Consider the following 19,669-nt stretch of genomic DNA (forward strand, 5'->3'; position numbering starts at 1 on the left):
TACCTTTGGTTAAATAGTCCAGACTAAAAGATTGAGAAGTTACTTTGCATTGCTATCTATTGATAATTTAGACATTGAGTTCAAATTGCCTTCATTTTGTGATAAATGGTTTAACTGACACCTCCCTCATTTCTTATGCCTCATCCTTCTAAGTAGTTATATTACAATCAATCCCCGTAAAGCTCAATGCCCATATTTTACAGGCGTGAGCCACCGTGATTTTCTTTGTGGTACAGCTTTTGGTTTTTCCTCCAGTTAACTTTCACCTTACATTCTTCTGCTTGCCTAATTTTCCTTCTGTATTCTTAGTTCTTTCCAGATGCTTTATCATCTTACCCACTTTATACTTTTTCTCCTACAACCTAGTTACGCCACACAACTGTCTCTTTTTTTCTAGACCTTCTAAGTTGGTGCCATTATTTCCAGAATCCCATATTTTCCCATCTTAGCATATGCCTTCTTTTGCTGTATACCATTTTTTGGTACCTTACTAAGAAAGGGAAAATAAGAGGTAAACTTTTTATCTCCTTACATTTCTGAAATTGCCTTTAATTTGGGCTGATAGGAATTTCCTCCTTAGAATTTTAGAATTTCACAGGCACTGTTTCTAAGTTGTATTTCAGTTCTACTTTTGGGAGAGAGATTTCTTTGATTTTTAAATTTATTTTTATTTATTTATTTTTTTTTGAAACACAGTCTTGCTCCATCGCTCAGGCTGGAGTGCAGTGACACAATCTCGGCTCACTGCAACCTCCACTTCCCGGGTTCCAGCGATTCTGCCTCAGCTTCCTAAGTAGCTTGGATTACGGGCATGCGCCACCACACCCAGCTAATTTTTGTATTTTTAGTAGAGACAGGGTTTCACCATGTTGGTCAGGCTGGTCTTGAACTCCTGACCTCAGGTGAACCACCTGCCTCTGCCTCCCAAAGTGCTGGGATTACAGGTGTGAGCCACTGTGCCCGATCTAAAATCATTTTATTGAATATGTATTTTAGCTTTCATTTCATTTATCCCCCAAGAGTTCCTTATTCTCAAATTGGTCATTTTTCATATCATTTTATTCTCTAGATGCAGTATCTTATATCTCTCAGGATATGATTATAATTCTAATTTTTTGATAAAGTTTCCTTCTGTTCCCTTCATTCTGTTTCTGCAGTCCGTGCATTTTGATCTCCCCTTTCCCATGTTTGAGCAGTAGAGTATTGTAGAAGCTAAGAAGCGTGGACTCTGGGGCCTGGCTCTGTTGCTTAGTTGCTGTTTGACCATAGCGAATTTAATTTGTATTTCCTGTGTCATCTCTGGCATAATATAGATGTATCTACCTCATTGGGTTCCCGTCAGCATTGGGTTAATCAACGTAAAACACTTAGAACATTGCCTGCCATATAATTAAAACATTATCCTAATATAACATGATAATCTGATAATCCCCTTTGATTAGGATTATTTTGCTGGGGTTTCTTTCCTTAATATCTGGCAAGCCTTGGTTGTTCATATTTGAGAAGTACTAGCATAGGCGGAAGCTCTGTGTAGGTGGTACGTTGAGTAGGCAGGCCACATTAATTGTTGGGCTTTACTCTGTGTTGATAGAGTGGTAAGCCATTTTACCTGCCCCTTCTCTCTCCATTCCAGTTTAGAAACCATATTTTATTTTTAAGGAAGTTAGAAATGCCTGAGAGCTATATAGTATCTTTGGCAGAAAGAATAACTTATTTTCACATTTTCTTGTAGCATTATTGGCACATGAAAAGGATATTTCTGGATTCATATAATACTAAGATTGTAATGTAGAACAAAGATAATTTAGTTTTTATAAACTAATTTCAACTAACAAAACTGGTCACACAGGTCACATGTCAAGAAGACAAAAATATTTACTCTGTCCTCTTTCATAATTCATGCCATATTATTGCATGGGGATAATGTATAACAGGCCCAGAAGCAGTTAGAGACTGAATTATGCAAGTAACACAGAGTTTCACAAAAGGAGAACACAGGTTAACAACATTTCACATTGATAAAGCCAAAGCCAAAAGTGAGTTACTAATGCAACATACTTTTACAGGCTTTGAAAACTATGCCCCCCTCCCTTTTACTTCCTTGGTGTTTTTCTTTTTTATTATAGAGCAAAGATTTACATATGGAATCACTTTCCTTAATTTTAGAAATATCCTTTGTAGAACTTATTTACATCACTTCTACCATTCTGACCTTCAAAATAAAGGATGTTCAAGGTGCAGGTAGCATTATGTCTTCTTTTTCTTTTGTAAAAACAAGGTCTCACTCTGTTGCCCATGCTGGATTACAGTGATATGATCATAGCTCACTGTAGCCTCAAACTCGTGGGTTCAATCAATCCTCCTGCCTCAGCCTCCCAACTAGCTGGGTCTACAGGTGCATGCCACTATGCCTGGCTAGGTTTTTTTTTTTCTTTTTAATTTTTTGTAGGGACAGGGTCTTGCTCTACTGCCTAGGCTGGTCTCAAACTCCTGGGCTTAGGCAATCCTGCCTCGGCGTCACAAAGTGCTGGGAATACAGGTATGAGCCACTGCACTCAGCCTCCTTCATATTGCTTTAAAATAAATACAATCCCATTCATTGAAAAATAAGTAGGAACTTAGGAGTCCCCAGTACAGATTCTAATATGCATGAATTCAGTTATCAGGATGTAATTAAATAAGTTTCTCACCAACAATGTTCACATTTCAGTTACCGAAGTAATAACTGAGTAATTGCATAAAGTAGAAATAGTCGCCGCTAGCTCTTTAGTCCACAAATCACTGCATACATGACAGATGCATGAAAACTAATGACCATCACTTCTTTCAAAGTCTGTCCAAAATCAGCCACTGCATCTGTTATTCATTTCACACACACAGCAAAGTGTGTAGTTGTGTTGCCTCTGTCTTTAGCAATAAACTCATGCATTTTATAGAGTTGAAAGGGAATTGACCACCAAGGATTAATGTACACCAAAGAAACAAAAAATGATAGGGCACAGTGACTCATGCCTGTAATCCCAGCACTTTGGGAGGCCATCTGAGCCCAGGAGTTTGAGACCAGCCTGGGCAACACAGTGAGACCTCTCTACAAAAAATTTTTGGCCGGGAGCGGTGGCTCATGCCTGTAATCCCAGCACTTTGGGAGGCCGAGGCGGGCAGATCACGAGGTCAGGAGATCGAGACCATTCAGGCTAACACAGTGAAACCCCGTCTCTACTAAAAATACAAAAAATTAGCTCGGCGTGGTGGCGGGTACCTGTAGTCCCAGCTATTCAGGAGGCTGAGGCAGGAGAATGGCATGAACCCAGGAGGCGGAGCTTGCAGTGAGCTGAGATGGCACCACTGCACTCCAGCCTGGGCGACAGAGTGAGACTCCATCTCAAAAAAAAAAAACATTTTTTTTTTAATTGGCCAGGCATTGGTGGTGTGCACTTGTCCCAGCTACTGAGGAGGCTGAAGTGGGAGAATATCTTGTGCTTGGGAGTTTGAGGCTGCAGTGAGCCATGTTTGTGCCACTGCACTCCAGTTTGGGTGATAGAGTGAGAACCTGTCTCAAAAAACTAAAAAAAAAAAAAAATTTTTTTTTTTTTTTTAATGGTGAGACTGGAAGTAAAATTTGAGTGCAACGCAAATGGAATTGTAGATGAAATAGCTGATACTGGTCTGTGAATGCTGTTGCCGTTCTAGAGACTAGATATACAGCCAGAGAAACCTTGTGAAGGCAAACTTAACAAATGAGGAAAGAGATGAAAAGGATGAAGATGTCTCCAGGGAGTGACACTAGTGAAAAACTTCACATTAAAGTGACTCTTGGAGATATGTAATGACACTGGAAGATCAAGTGATAAAATGTTGGAACTAAATCCAAACTTAGAAAGGAGTAAAGACAATTTGCCAAGGCATGGAAAAGATGCTTGTTCTATATTGTAAGTTATAGAAGGGAAAAAAGTAGACAAGCATGGTTTTTCATACAGAAATAAAACACTTGATTCTCAATGTTTCTATTGTTTTAGTCTACTAAATATTACTATTTTAATTTTGTTACGCATTGAACAGAGTTTTTAATACTTTCACACAATTTTTTTTCATTGTTTAGTTTTCGTTTCTAAGGCTTAAAGATTCATACTTTTTCTTTTCTTTTTCTTTTTCTTTTTTTTTTTTTTTTTTTGAGACAGAGTCTCGCTCTGTCGCCCAGGCTGGAATGCAGTGGTGCGATCTCGGCTCACTGCAAGCTCCGCCTCCTGGATTCTCGCCATTCTCCTGCCTCAGCCTCCTGAGTAGCTGGGACTACAGGCTCCTGCCACCACGCCTGGCTAATTTTTTGTATTTTTAGTAGAGACAGGGTTTCACCGTGTTAGCCAAGATGGTCTCGATCTCCTGACCTTGTGATCTGCCCGCCTTGGTCTCTCAAAGTGCTAGTATTGCAGGCATGAGCCACTGCACCCGGCCAGATTCATACTTTTTAAAAGGACTTTTGGACAATTTTTCTTTAAAGGTCACAGAACAATTGTAATTTTCCCCCAATGATGATTAAGATCGCTTTGCATAGTTTCAGCAAGCAGGACATTTTTGTAGTCCTGCACTATTGTGCAAAGTGAAGACTGACTATATATGCTTTTTTAGATGAGTATACAAAGTAACAGCTTTCTGTTTTTTGGGCAGAGTTGGGAAGGAGATGAAAGCAGAAAATGTGGTTGCTCTCTTTGCAGGAACAGAGCTACAGAAGCATATTGATTGCTTTCAGAGCACAGCCTTGTGATGAAAACATTCAGGCATTTAATCTATTTTATAATTTACACTGGATCATAAAACTAGACTCACCTTTCTGCATATCAACGAATCCACTTTTTATGCTGTTCTGAAAATTTAAATATTCATGAAGATGAATTCAAGTGTAATTATAAGAGGTACCTTTTTCACATTGAAGACTAGATGTCAAATAATGTTCCAGAACCTTTTGGTAAAAGATTTTTTTGTTGTTGTTTGTTTGTTTTTTATTTTTTGAGACAGAGTTTCGCTCTGTCACCCAGGCTGGAGTGTAATGGCATGATCTTGGCTCACTGCGACCTCTGCCTTCTGGGTTCAAGTGATTCTCCTGTCTCAGCCTCCCAAGTAGCTGGGATTACAGGCACCCACCACCAAGCCCAGCTAATTTTTGTAGTTTTAGTAGAGATGGGGTTTCACCATGGTGGCCAGGCTGGTCTTGAACTCCTGACCTCAGGTGATCTGCCCGCCTCGGCCTCCCAAAATTCTGGGATTACAGGTGTAAGCCACCGCACCACGCCAGGCCTATGATCTTTAATTGGAAGTCATTGGACCTCAACTGCATACATGTAAACTAACTCTTCTGGGCAATCAGAAATTATATCTGATCATTATCCTGTATATTACCTACTACATTGCTGGTTGGACTACTTCCAGTACTAGATATGCAGTTTTGCTATAGATGATGGTAGCTATGATGATACCAAAGAAAAGGCTCTTTTTAGCCCAACAAAAATTTTAAAAGAACATTGAAAACAAGCAGAGTGGATACATAAGAATTATGCATGTGCTCATGGAAAAGCAATTTCAAACAGACATGTAAAGGAAAATGAACCTATTCTATTCTGATATAAAAACAATGCACAGTATTTCATTTGCATTTTAAAAAACAGAACCAAGATTATGTGCAGCATTTACAAGTATCTTACCTTGAATCACAGTGCAGGATTCCACTGCTCCCCATCAATGTACTCTGAATTTAATATGGGCTTCTGTGATATAAAATGGGGCAAATCTGCTGAGACTTGCCCTCAGGGTTTCCTTCCTTAACCAAACCCTATTACATATTGCAGGGTCCATGGCCTTCTTCTCAAAACAAAGAATTAAAATAAAAATCGAGATCCTAAGACAAAACATACCTAACTCTTTTTAAATAATGAGCAATGATTTCTTGTCATTAGATGCATTCCCCCTCACTCAGGAATAAGAGATCTTTAACGGTTTCTTCTTTATCCGCTTAGGCCAAAGAAAAAGCCAAAGTGATCACTATATATTAAAATTTAGATATTAATTTTATTTTCTCTAAGTTTTTATACTTCCTAGTTTTAAAAAAAATGCCAAAATGTTCATGTTCCGGTTTTCTATGGTTTAAATAGCAACTTAGGATGGCAACATTGGCTTCTGCGGTTTTACAAAGACAACTCCCTTGGCGTAATGGCCAACAAAGGATCTAGCCTGATGGCAGCTGGGAACAAGTCTAACTTTCTGGAACTCATCAGTTGAGGCTTCAGTGGCAGCACACTTCTTTTCATTGGCCTGCTCCATTATCTCGTGAGTTGCCTCTTTGATTTCATTTCCACCCCAGCTCTTTTTTTTTTTTTTTGAACCTCAGTGCCTGGCTCAATGACATCTTTATGATCAGTTCCTAGATTACTTTCCTTACCTGCTGGCCCTTCTGTAAAGATTCCTTGGACTTCCTTCTGCCCCCTCCTCTCCTTGGCATCCTCTTTAAGAAGCTAAGCCTCCTTGAGGAAGAGATGGTATTGGATCCCTTGGGCCCTCCACACTTTCCTCAGGGACGTGCAGCAGTTGGGGATGCAGGAGACCAGATTTCTGCTAACACAGCCCCACCCAGTCATTTGGTCACTCTGGAAAGATCTGTGGCCCACATGGCCCTGCAGAGGTGGCACACTGGCTGCAGAGGCTGAGCAGAAGCTGAGGTGGCTGCAACTCTGATGCATGTGGTAGCTCAACAGGATGAGGTCCAGGAGGAACGGTTCGTAGCAGGAAGGGGAAAAGGAAACTGACTTCCCTGCTTCTTTCCTTAAAGGTCTCTCAAATGGTACTTTGTGGGGGTCTCTAGAGAAGTTTCATTATTTTTCCAGAGGGGAACACTCCATCTTCAAACCTAGAGTAAAAATGTAGTATATGTGTGGGTGGGCACCTGGGCTAGGGTTCAGCCTTCTTTTTGTAGATTTTCACAGATTGTTTTCAGCTCCATGCCTGACTCATGCCTTGTGTTTTAGTATCCCTGAGCCCTGGGCTTCTCCTCTTCCCCCAAGAATAACCCCCCAGCCTCCAGCGCGGGGGAGATGTTATAAACCTGATTCCTTGTGTGTGTGGGGGTGGGATTACCCCTACCCACATCCAATTTCAGTTCTCTGCTTCACATCCCACTCTGTCTCAGAGTCCTGAACCTCTGTCTAGAGTTCTGGAAGGCCTGTGCTCAGAGGCGTTCCATCAGCTTGCATTTTGTGGTTCCTGCCATCCTCCTCCATCAGTTTTCTATCTCCTGAACACACTTCCAGTTTTTTTCTGTTGGTAACCTTTTCCTTCCATTCTCTCAGTGGTGGGTTTTGTATCCCTTTGTGATCCTTTATTAGTATTAGGAAGGCAGAGCAGATGATTGTGTGCAATTAGCCCACCATCTTTATCTGATTTCTCACTTTACTTTACCACACAAGGATTTCAACCAGTGGACTCAGCCAGAAATGAGAAAAGTGAGACTTGACTTTAAAGTTATATTTTATTTCTCTGGGCTGTGCACACTTAGGGCATTAGATCCACAGATGGGCTCCTCTGCTGGGATGCTACTTGTGGCGATCATCTCCTAAGCCCCATGTTTTAGCCTTGTACAGAGTGATGTCACTGCAGACCCTGAAGTGATTCAGCCTGCGGTCATGGCGTTCTGGGTTGACCTAGAAAGGAGGATGCAGAATCAGGAAGAAGTCTGTGAGGATGCAGGAGGACCTGGGTTTGGAGTCAATGGACTTGGCTTATATCAGGCTTCACCCTCCTGACCTGTGGCTGCATTGTGGAATGGAGATGACCACATGCACATCAAAAAGGTTGTGAGATCGGAGGAGAATAACCTATGCATGGTTGTGGTCTTCCCTGTCCCACTGCCTGACTTGGATGCCACAGTATCCTCAGCACCTAGAGCAAGACCCAGTGCACACTAGGTATTCAATGCATATTTGCTGAAAGAATGAATTTGTTGAAAGAGTCACATAGAACCTGAGTAATAGTCAGCACTCCGACACATCGATCTTATAGAAGTTACACCGTGCAAATAATTTTAAAAATGTATTTCCAGAAAATATTACCAGGAGATGAGAGGCCGAGTGATGGTCCTTGAGTCTGGCTTTGCCAGTGTCCCAATACTGAGGGTGGAGGTATCTTGTCTATCCAAGGTGAGGCCCTGCCAGGGGGCAGGGAGCTTCCAGTTGCTGCTGATCAAGCCCCAACTACTTCACTCTGAAGCTCCAACTTAGTTACCTCTTCTGGTTGCACAGCACCTGCATCTAATGGTTTTTAAGGTACACTTTCTTACTATGCTAACAGTGGCCTCTGATGGCATTGTCCTCAGGTTTATGATGATGAACAGCATGGAATATTTGCAGACCCTTTGCAACTCCAGAGTGCTCACTGATCTGGAGACACATGCCATCTGTGATCTGCAGAGCCTACGAAGGTCTGAGCAGGGCAGGCCACACTTGTCCTTCCTGTCATCGTAAGCCTGCATGAGATGTCCTGGAGGGTCAAAGATGCAACATCTCCACATGCACACTTTGTACTTGTGTGAGCCAGGTCTTTACTCTTTTTTTTTTTTTTTTAAGACAGAGTCTTGCTCTTTATCCCAGGCAGGACTGCAGTGGCATTATCTCAGCTCACTGCAAGCTCCACCTCCCGGGTTCACGTCATTCGCCTGCCTCAGCCTCCTCAGTAGCTGGGACTACAGGCGCCCACCACTGCACCTGGCTAATTTTTTGTATTTTTAGTAGAGACGGGGTTTCACCTTATTAGCCAGGATGGTCTTGATCTCCTGACCTTGTGATCTGCCTGCCTCGACCTCCCAAAGTGCTGGGATTACAGGTGTGAGCCACTGCGCCTGGCCTGTCTTTACTCTTTAACAAAGTGAAGAGTGGTGAATTAATTTACTTGTGCGTTGTACTATTTTTCTAAGTTGCTTTGTGATCTATCTTGGCTGATTTCTATCTTCATGCCAACACTCCTTCCTTCACAACCTTTCTTCTCCCTAGCAAAGATTTTTTCCTTGAGCAAACTATTCAGGCTCCCTGAACTACTTTTCAACCAGGTCTGAGGTTGGGATTTCCATTTCCTCTGCATTGTCCAATTCTAGCAAAAATCCTGCTAAGGTGATTTAACCAGAACCCCCCCACCTTTCATATCTGATCACCCTTGATATCCGATTGGGTTCCTCATCCTCCACCACTCTCCAGGGGATGTCTGATCCTGCTAGCCTGCCTTCAGCAAGCTCCCTGTTAGGTGGAAGTTAGCCAGAATCTACCCCTACCCCTGATGTTTCCTCCTAGTATTTTTCCATCACTGACCCCCGCCTTGTTCCTTGGCTACACAGTCGCACTTGCCCATGCTATAATCAGAGTTGAGGCCAGTCTCTCTCCCTCCCTCACCGCAAAACCCCATAGAGGTGCCTACGCCTTTCACAGTAGTTTCCCCACTTGAAAAGTCTTCTTTCTGGTTTTTAAATTTAAAATTTATTTTTTTCCACTAGCACTTCCAGTACCATTCCTTCTGGTTTTTAACAGTCATTGAATATTGGCCTATTATTCATATTTATATTCAATAACTGTCACTGAATACATATTTTAACACTTTTCTCTTATTCATGATGTTAGACCTCCCCACCTCCTCTTTCTCTTGGAGTGTTTATCTTCTCCAGCTCTCTAACCATATCTATCCTTTTGTACCAAGTCCCTCCTTGTAGGTGTGTATATATGTATACATATGTGTGTATATGTACATATATATGTACATATTTTGTGTGTATATGTACATATATATGTACATATTTTGTGTGTGTGTGTGTATATATATATACACACACACACACAAAAAAAAACAGAGAGAAGAAGAATAAAAAAAAGTTAGGGAAAAATACAGAATAGTTGCTTGATAATGTAGGTGTTGAAGGTTTTCCTAAGCAAGGCACAAAACCCAGAAACCATAATGAAAATTGGTTGTGTATTTGATGACTTAAAAATGAAAACCTTCTGCATGATCAAAGATATAAGCAGATTTAAAGACTTGTGTGGCAGAAATTTCTTTGACTTGTCTATTCCATATTGCACATTTCTCCCTTAAAAACAGAAGCACTGTATTTCTTAGGGTGATTGTGTGCCAAAGTGGCTAATTGTGCCTTTCCTATCAAACAAGGAGAGGATCCTTACTCACAGTTCCATTTTCTATGTATTTTTGTTTTAATTTTTGAGATTTTTTAATTTTTAAAAATGTTATTTATTTATATATTTTTAAAATTAATATATATATATATATTTTTTAGAAAGAGTCTCACTCTGTCACCCAGGCTGGAGTACAGTGGCATGATCTTGGCTCACTGCAGCCTCCACCTCCTGGGTTCAAGTGATTCGCCTGCTTCAGCCTCCCCAGTAGATGAGACTACAAGCATGCGACAACACGCCCAGCCAATTTTTGTATTTTTAGTAGAGATGGGGTTTCGCCATGTTGGCCAGGCTGGTCTCGAACTCCTGACCTCAGGTGATCCGCCTGCCTTGGCTTCCCAAAGTGCTGAGATTACAGGCGTGAGTCACTACGCCTAGTCACATGTCCATTTTTTATGGATAAGGAAGCAGAACTCAGAGATATTGAGTGGCACACCCAAGACCACCTTGCTGATAGCTGATGGAGCTGACTTAGGTATCTGTCGTCAGTACGTTTATTTAAACACACAGTGTTTACCATGTGCCAGGCCCTGTTCCAGGAACTGCACAAATATCACCTAGTTTCATCCTCATAACAAGCTTTTGAGATAGGTATTAGCTGTATTAGCTCCATTTTACAACAATTAAACTGAATCATAAGAGAGCTTAGTAACTTACCCAGCTGGTAAGAGGTAGCCAGGTTCAAGCCCAGGCATGTCTGGCCCCCTGCTCTATTCTACAGTCACCACCTACATTGCCGCTGTGTTTCCTCGTGTTTCCTGAGGAAGGAGCCACGCTTACCAAGGGCTCTAAGTCCCATCCAACTTCCTGGTTTTCAGTCTGTGTCTCTGGGTACTTCTTCTTTGGTCCCTGGGCAGTATGGTGAATGAGATTCAGAAACCTGGCTGGGAGATGAGGTATGAGTTATGAAGGAGTCAGGCTTTGGGACCAGAGGTTGGTCCTGTGCCCTTTCCTGTGTCCACGTTGTTCCTTTCAGGCAGAGCATCTGGGCCTCGGAGGTTTGCCTCAGCCTTGAGAACAGGGTGTCTGGTCTCTCCACTCATTTTTCAACAAAGATGGTAGTGAGCTCAAACTCTATGCCAGGCATGGTTCTGGGCGCTGGGCATAGAGTGCTGAGTGACAGCGTGGTCCCTGCTTTCCTAGAGCTCATGGTCTAGACGGGGCAGAGGACACAGTATGCAGGTTTACAAAATGACGTGATGGTGGCAGACGGGGATATGCGCTGTGAAGAAAGGAATAGGTGAAGGGTCATGTGCAGGCAAGGGCAGCTGCTGTAGAGGGGGCAGCGAGAGAAGGCCTCTCTGGTTGACAAGCAGGAGCCAGCCCTGGAAGAGGCAGAGGAAGAGCACACCGCAGGCAGCAAGAGCAAAGGCCCCGAGGCATGAGCAAGTTTGGCCAGTGTAGCACAGCAGAGAGTGAGGAGCCAGCTTGTAAGAAGTGAGGTCAAATCTTTGTGTATTGAAATAAGTATGGCTGCCGACACCAGATGGATTTGCAGCTCCATAGTTCTTCTGCCCTATCAAGTCTCCGCCAGAGAGAGGCAGGCGGACAATGGAATGAACCTGGGCTTTGGAGTCAGTGCTAGTACCGGCTTGTTGGGTGGCATCACTTCTCTGGGCAACACTTCACTCATCTGTTAAATGGGAGGAAAATGTCTATCTCAGCAAGATGGCTGGGAATGAAATGAAGGAAGGTGATTCAAGGGACTGACACTGGGCTGGCACATCCTTAATGTAAGGGAGAGGGCAGCTAACTCCTGCCTGACTTTCAGGACCCTCATTTCCTGTTGTATTCCTTACTGCTACAGGTTCTCAGATTGCAACCTTTGCCCTAGTCAGGGGAGAACACTATGGATAACACCTTACTGCCTGTGATGATGCCCTCTCTATTAGTCTATTGACTTGTCTGCCTCCTTCATAATGCTCTGAGATCCTCTGCTCCCCTACTTCCCATCCCAGCCACGGTCATCTGTCCTTCACCAAAGTTTGCTCATAGAAGGTAGAGGGGAAGAAGGAAAGCTTTCCAAGAGGGATGCGGTTTTCCACCAAATATCTCTCCTTCCTCACTCCCAAATAGGGCCCTTTCTCCACCTGTATGTTGTGGCCATGCCAAACTACTTGTAGTCATGTTTCTCTTTCTGTAATTTTCCATAGAACTTGGAATGTCCTTCCACAATCTTCTCCACCTCACCCTGTGGTCACCTCCTCCAAGAGGTCTTCCCAGAACTCCACTGCCTGACGGAGGCACCTGTTTCCTATGCTGTTCTCACACCAGCCATAGTCCCTCTTTACTTGTCTACTTATTTCTCTTCTTCTTCATTATGCTATGAGATCTCCCCAACCCAGACCCAGCATAGAGATTACCTAATAATGAAAATAACAATGGGACTAATATTTCCTGAGGACCATGTACCAGCTACTATTCTATGCACTGGCATTCTTTTGTCTAATCCTCACATCAATCCTGAGAAATAGGCTAAGAGAGGTGAAAAACCTGCCCAATATTACAGTTAATGAGTAGCAGAACCAGGATTTGAACTGAGTGAGTACAGCTTCAGAACTTGTGCTTGTAACATTTACATATCTGATGAATGAATGAAGGCAATGTTAAGCCAGTAGGAACACTAGTTGACTTGACAGTTATAGTTGCATATGTCCATCTTTTAAAAATTATACTAAATTTTTTTTAAAAATTATTTTTTATTCTATCTGCCACAGACTGTCTGAGTAGCCATCTTTTTTGAGCTTGGTTAGCATGAGTCCCATTTTCAGGATCAAAGCAGAGGACTCTGATGCATGCTCCAGGGTATCAGTACCCTGAGAGGTCTCTCCAGCCGGTCTGCCTCTCTGGGCTGTATCTCAACGGCATTTCAAACCCCAGGACTTACCATCTGCAGGTTCCTCCAGGTTATCATGCCAAGACATGGGCTTCCTGGTGATTGTGTGAACTAGAAAAAAAGAAAAAAGAAATGGCATCACAGTTTCAGATTAAAACATGAATTCCCTGCCCTCTCTAAGACCCACCTTAAACAGGGCACCCATCTGGCACTGGTACATGCCAGGCATTATCCTGGGTGCTAGGATAATACGCGATTGGATAAGGCCCTCAAGAACCTGACAGTCTAGAGTGGCACTGCCCAGAATGGTGGTCATCAGCCACGTGTGGCTCCTTGAATTTGAATAACTAAAATTAAATACGATGTTCAGTTCCTTAGTCACGTTAGTCACACTTCAAGTGCTCAATAGCCACATGTGGTTAATGGCTACAGTTTTGACTACAGCCAAGACAGAGAACATTTTCATCACTGATGAATTCTCTTGAACAGTGCTGGCCTATGGGGAAGGCCAAAAAGGTTTGCCAGGCAGTGATCTATGCCCAGGAGGGTGCATGGTAACAGAGGAGCAGCACCCACATTCATCCACTCAGCTCATAATTACTGTGCACTGAAGAACAGGCTGTAAACAAGACAGAGCTGGCTCTTGTGCCCTCTGAGCTTTTACTCTATTTGTGGTGACAGGCAATAAACATCTATCTATCTATCTATCTATCTATCTATCTATCTATCTATCTATCTATATATATGTAAGTGGGCAAATGTAAGTGTGATGGAGAACAGTAAAGCAGGTTATGTGGATGGAGAGTTGGCATTGGGGCTGGGGTGTTGGTGATGTATCTCTAGGGAGATACATATTAGCAGAGCTTTGAATGAAATGAGGGAATGTGCTGTGTATGTGGGAAGCGTGTAAGCGTGAGCCTGGGGAGTTCGAGAAACGTCAAGAAAGCCAGAGTGGCTCCAGTGGAGTGAGCCAGATGGAGAGTAGTGGGAAATGAGCAGACACCAGTAGAAACCAGTGGTCTCCAAGCTGCTTGTCTCAAACTCCTATCAGTAAAAGGACTTTAGAGCATGCGCCCTTAAAATATGTATAATTATATAGTTTTTATGTACTATTATCAGTATATTAGCGATGAAAATTTCTATCTTTATAAATAAAAGTAATCAATACAAGTTGTAATATTTTCTCACTTTATTCCAATGGCTCACATGCTCGAGGGACATGAGCTGGGAGACAGTGTTTTCCCTAGAAAGCATGAAGGTTGCCTGAAGAGGTTATTTCCATTGTTGGAATGGACCCAGTTTGAACGGCTTTCCACGCTAATTTGCTTTCCTGAAACTAATGGTTGGGGGCTCCAGAAGAAAACCAAGTTAGTTAGAAGGAAAGTGAAGACAGTACATTTTCTCTATAGAGCCGGACAACAAAGTGTACTTTACTTATTAGGCACAGAGTTGGGAAAGGCATTCAGGAAGAAGCAACAATGTTTATGCAGGTAAAGTGGGAAATGACATGATGCATTTGGGAAATCCATTTATTTAGAAACAGCAGGGGGAAAGGAGTGTGTGTGGGATTCATCAGCAATGGCTGGTGCAGAGTAGCCACCAAAGCATTTCTTAAAGGAGCAGGGCAAAGTCGGGGAGAGGAGTATGGGACGAAGCTGGCAGGAACCAGAGCCAGTTCCAATGCGCCTTATGTCCGGATTGATTTAAGCTTTACCTCAGAAGCTATGAGAAGGATTTTAGGTGGGATTGATGTGATCTAATTGTCCTCCTAGCATAGCACTAAGCTATCAAGGGTGTAGGTGTTTGGTCGGAGGGGCCAGCTTGGAGGGAAAGAGAATAAGGAATTGAGAGCCCATCAGACCAATCCAGGCGGTAAGGACTAGGGCCCTGCAGAGGCTTCAGGAATGAGGATGCAGGCAGAGGCCGTTTGAGGTGCTACTTAGAGCATGAAAGTACCTGAGCAGAGGCAGACAGGAATCCATATGCATGATAGTGTCTTTCACTGAAGCAGGAACAGGTAGGTGAGGGGAGAGGAATGTTAATAAACAGGACTTGTGCCTTTTTTAAGTGTGTGGAGGGAGGGAGAGAGACCTTGAGGAGGACTCCGAGGCTTCTAATGATCACGAGATCATTAGATGATGAGAGTGAATGATCCTGATCATGAGAGTGAATCATCCGGGGATCCTTTTGCAGTGACAGGGTATTCTGGAGCAGCAGAGAGTGGGAAAGGTGGGGATGAGCCTGGCTTTCCTCCTGCTGGGTGTGAAGTGCCTGTGGGTGGTCCAGGGAGGGGAGCTGGGAGGTGGTTGGGCGTGTGCATCTGAAGCTCCATTTAAGACCCAGTGGCATTCAGGGGAAACTGGTGTGACAGGACAGATCAAACTGCCCAAGGAGGGTGCACAGAGACAAGAGTGGAGGGTAGGGCTGTTTTATCAGGGGGCACCCCGGAACTTTCCGAAGGACAATATAAGAAGCCTGAAGGAAAACCTTTCACTTGTTAAAAACCGAAAATACAAACAAAAACTAAACACAAACAGCCCGCAAAATATAATTATTTCAAAAATAAAATCATAAAAAGCTATACAACCTTTTTTTTCTTCTACAACGAAAAGGTTTAATCGTGTTGCGCATGAACTTTAATACAGCGAATACATCTGATATGATGTGGCCTCTCCAAAGTCATGGTTCCTGAAATCTAGGAAAGGGGGTGGATGCTGGGGAAAGCGTTTTTGCTGGGACCGCGTTCCCATCCCGCAGCCAGGAGGGCTCCTTCCCCGACGCCCTCCCGCTGTCGCCTCTCCCCCGCCCCACAGTGCCTCTCACTCTTGCGGAGGGGATTCACGTGATACTGCGTGTAGAGTTTCTGGGTTCGTAGCTCCTTGTGGTACAGTTCCCGCAAGATCTGGTTCTGATGGACCTCATCTGGAATCACCTTCTCTCTTGGGTGTCCCGCCATGGCCTTGGGCTGCCCCGTGCCCTCTTGCCTGGGCCTTCCACAGTTTCCAGGCAGCGCGTCCCCGCTGTCTCCAGGCAACGGCGTCCCGCGGTCTCCAGGCAACAGCGCTCTGGTAGTGCTGCCCGGTCGGGGCGGGTCTCACTCGGCCAACCCATTCCCCTGCCTGCATCGCCCCGCCCCGCGCCCGCCTGTCGGGATCTTATTTCGCGCCCCGCCCTTTTCTGGCGCCGCACTCACCTGCCCCAGCTTCTCAGGCCCCGGCTGGTTACTATAAGGTCCCCTGGATACCGCCAGGAAAGGGCTTCCCGGCAAGGGGGCAGACCCAGGAGGTAAGGGACAGATGATTGGACCTCACGTTGGCCAATCATTTCCTAAAAAAGCTTTTGGAAGGAGTCAGAAATCTCTTCCACGTTAAAGCAGATGCCCAGAATCAAAACCTCACAAAAAAATCGGAGGTTTCTTCTCTGAGAAAACGTTCTGGCCAGTGTGGCCAAGATTACCAACGTGATAATATTGACAGAGTAAACCTTTCCTAATTAAGGAACTTGCTGACTTTATAGTTTATTTTTAATGTTTGTGTTTAAAATGCACATACTATAATTTTACCATCTTAGCCATTTTTAAGTATTACAGTACAGTAGTATTAAGTATATTCAAACTATGTGAAACCAATCTCCAGAACTTTTTCACACCCATTAAACAACGTTTCCGTTTTCCCTTCTCTCCAGCCCCTGTCATTTCACTTTTTGTTTCTATGAATTTGAGTCTGCCAGCTACCTTAAATAATGTAGTTTATTTTAAAAGAATCGCTGGGCACAGTGGCTCACGCCTGTAATCCCAGCACTTTGGGAGGCCGAGGCAGGTGGAGCACCTGAGGTCAGGAGTTCGAGACCAGCCTGACCAACATGGTGAAACCCTATCTCGACTAAAAATACAAAATTAGCCAGGCATGATGGCACATGCCTGTAATCCCAGCTACTCGAGAGGCTGAGGCAGGAGAATCGCTTGAACCTGGGAGGTGGAGGTTGCATTGAGCTGAGACCACGCCATTGCATTCCAGCCTGGGTGACAGAGACTCCGTCTAAAAAGATTTTTTTAAAAAAGAATCAAAAGTAGGTCTAGCAAAAAGAAAGAAGCCACCCCTAGTTTTAGTAAGCACCTAAATACTGACTGAAGACTGTGCTCTTCCCCACTCAGTACTTCATTCATTCATCCATTCATTCATTCACTCAGAACACAGTGTGATTTGCAGAATGGGTTTAGTCTGGGACACAGTGTCGAACACAATTTTTAATTGGATCATTTATCTTTATCAATTTGTTGGAGTTCTTAATGTATTATTTTGAGGGCTGTACATGCTGCAAATTTACTTTCCCTCTGTGTGGCTTGCCATTTTAGTCTCTTAATGGTGTCTTTTGGACACCAAAAGTTAGACGTAGTCAAATATATTAGTCTTTTCCTTTATGATTATTGCTTCTTGATTTTCATTTAAGACATCTTTTTCTAATTTGATGACCTGAGGTTATTTTTATTTTACTTTTCAGAGCAGTGCTGTTCAATGAAAGTATGAGCTGAGCCACTCATGTAATTTAAAACATTCTAGTATCTGCATTAAGAGGGCAAGAATTAGATAAAACTAATTTTAATAATGTGATATTTAACTCAGTATATCCAATTTGTCAATGATTCAATGTTTGAAAATAAAAATTATTGAGATATTTTACATTGTTTTGTCCTACTAATGCTTAAAATCCAGTGCAGATTTTATACTTCATAGTACATCTCAAGAGCTCCACGGCCATTTGTGGGCAGAGCTATTAATATTTAAGAGGATTTGTTGTTTTACCCTTTCTCAGTGAGATCTGTATTCCACCTGAAACTGGTTTTCGAGTGCAGTGTGAGGTAGGAATCCAGCTTCATTTTTTCTTTCCAAACAAGTATCCAGTTGACCCACCACCAACTTATTGAAGAGACAGTCCTTCCTCACTGGTCTGCTGTGCTACTGCGGCCATAAAGAAAGTGTCCCCATATGTGCAAGTCCATTTCTGGACTCTATTCTGTGCCATTGGTCTATTTGTCTAAGCAATCGCACTGCACTATCTTAATTATCATAATTTGTGTAACAAATTCTAACATCTGGTAGGGAAGGATGTCTTCTCAAGAGAGTCTTGCCTCTTCTTGGCCCTTTGTATGTCCATATAAATTATAACGAGCTTGTCAAGTTCCCTAAAAATATCCTTTGGAATTTTTATTGAGATTATATTGAATCCAGACCTCAGTTTGAGGAGAGCACTATTTTTTTTTTTTTTTTGAGATGGAGTCTCGCTCTGTCGCCCAGGCTGGATGGAGTGCAGTGGCCAGATCTCAGCTCACTGCAAGCTCTGCCTCCCGGGTTTACGCCATTCTCCTGCCTCAGCCTCCCGAGTAGCTGGGACTACAGGCACCCGCCACCTCGCCCGGCTAGTTTTTGTATTTTTTAGTAGAGACGGGGTTTCACCGTGTTAGTCAGGATGGTCTCGATCTCCTGACCTCGTGATCCGCCTGTCTCGGCCTCCCAAAGTGCTGGGATTACAGGCTTGAGCCACCGCGCCCAGCCTGAGGAGAGCACTTCTTAATGTCATGTGTTCATCTGATGCTATCATCTGCTCAGGATCTGGACACATTCTTGCCTTCTAGACTGCTACCTTTCCCATTCTGAAGTAGCAGCGCTGACTGAGCAAGAGGCTCAACCCTCAGAGCTTTGATGAGAGCACAATGGAGGGACCCTCCCCTTTTTGCAGGAGACATTTCTCAAGGGCAGAAAGTCCTTGGAATGGTCCTGGAATCCTAGGATGAAGAAAATGGAGTCTGGGAGGAACCAGACCAAAGGAAACAGAAACAAACCTGAGTATCCATCTATCTATAGCCGGGACCTTGTGCCCTGTGTGATTCTCAGGGGTTGCACTCACTTGAATGCAGGGCAGATCGACAGGACTTACCCTCCAGAGAACACATTAGATGTGTTCCACTCCTCACTCTCCTCTTCATTCTCTGTCACTGGCCCCGCAATTTGCTCTGTGGCTACAGACCAAGTTCCATGGAGAAGCCAGTCTCAAACGCAGAGAGCCTCATGCAGGCTGGCTGACCAGGCATGAGAGGAAAGGAGGGAACTGTTGAAAAAAAGGAAATCTCTGGCATCTGAAGAGGACTGCCCAGATGGGAATGTAGACAAAATAGAGATAGTAGCAAAGTAACCAGGATCTGGTCATGGAAAAGGGGTCCTGTCACTTACCAAGGCTGAAGGTGGGTTTGCTGTTGCCTTGCATTCTGTGTGTCCACCAGGCCAAGCTGCTGGGAATCCACAGTCCTGGCCATTCTGAACCGCCCCAGAACTGCTCCAGCAGGAGGGAAACCATCTCTCCAGGATGAGAGCTGTGAATTGTCATGGCTGGTTGGAGGTGGCTCGATAGGGAGTGGGAGCTAGAGTACAGGGGATTAGAAACAAGGGCTAGGAGGAGGAGCAGAGGGAAAGGCAGGGGAGTAATGGAAATTGGGACCCTGATGAACGTGGCAGCAGCAGATGCATGGTTTAAAACCAACAGAGGAAGAGCTGGGCAGATCCTTACAGTAGGGTAGTGGGCAGGGCTGACGTTATTCAGAGAGGGGTTATTCAGATATTCAGATAGG

General features: G+C 43.7%; 1 protein-coding gene across 1 annotated transcript; it reads right to left on the reverse strand.

Moving 5' to 3' along the window:
- Positions 1–7,499: 7,499 nt before the first annotated feature.
- CFAP144 (cilia and flagella associated protein 144) lies at positions 7,500–16,093 on the reverse strand. Its single transcript, XM_001089909.5, has 4 exons — positions 15,871–16,093; positions 13,099–13,158; positions 10,992–11,095; positions 7,500–7,685 (listed from the first exon to the last, which is right to left on the reverse strand). The coding sequence occupies exons 1-4, from the start codon at positions 16,001–16,003 to the stop codon at positions 7,578–7,580; spliced, it is 405 nt and encodes a 134-aa protein (XP_001089909.5). The 5' UTR covers positions 16,004–16,093; the 3' UTR covers positions 7,500–7,577.
- Positions 16,094–19,669: the final 3,576 nt, after the last annotated feature.

The sequence above is a fragment of the Macaca mulatta genome, chromosome 1, assembly GCF_049350105.2.
Source record: "Macaca mulatta isolate MMU2019108-1 chromosome 1, T2T-MMU8v2.0, whole genome shotgun sequence".
Classification (NCBI taxonomy): domain Eukaryota; kingdom Metazoa; phylum Chordata; class Mammalia; order Primates; family Cercopithecidae; genus Macaca; species Macaca mulatta.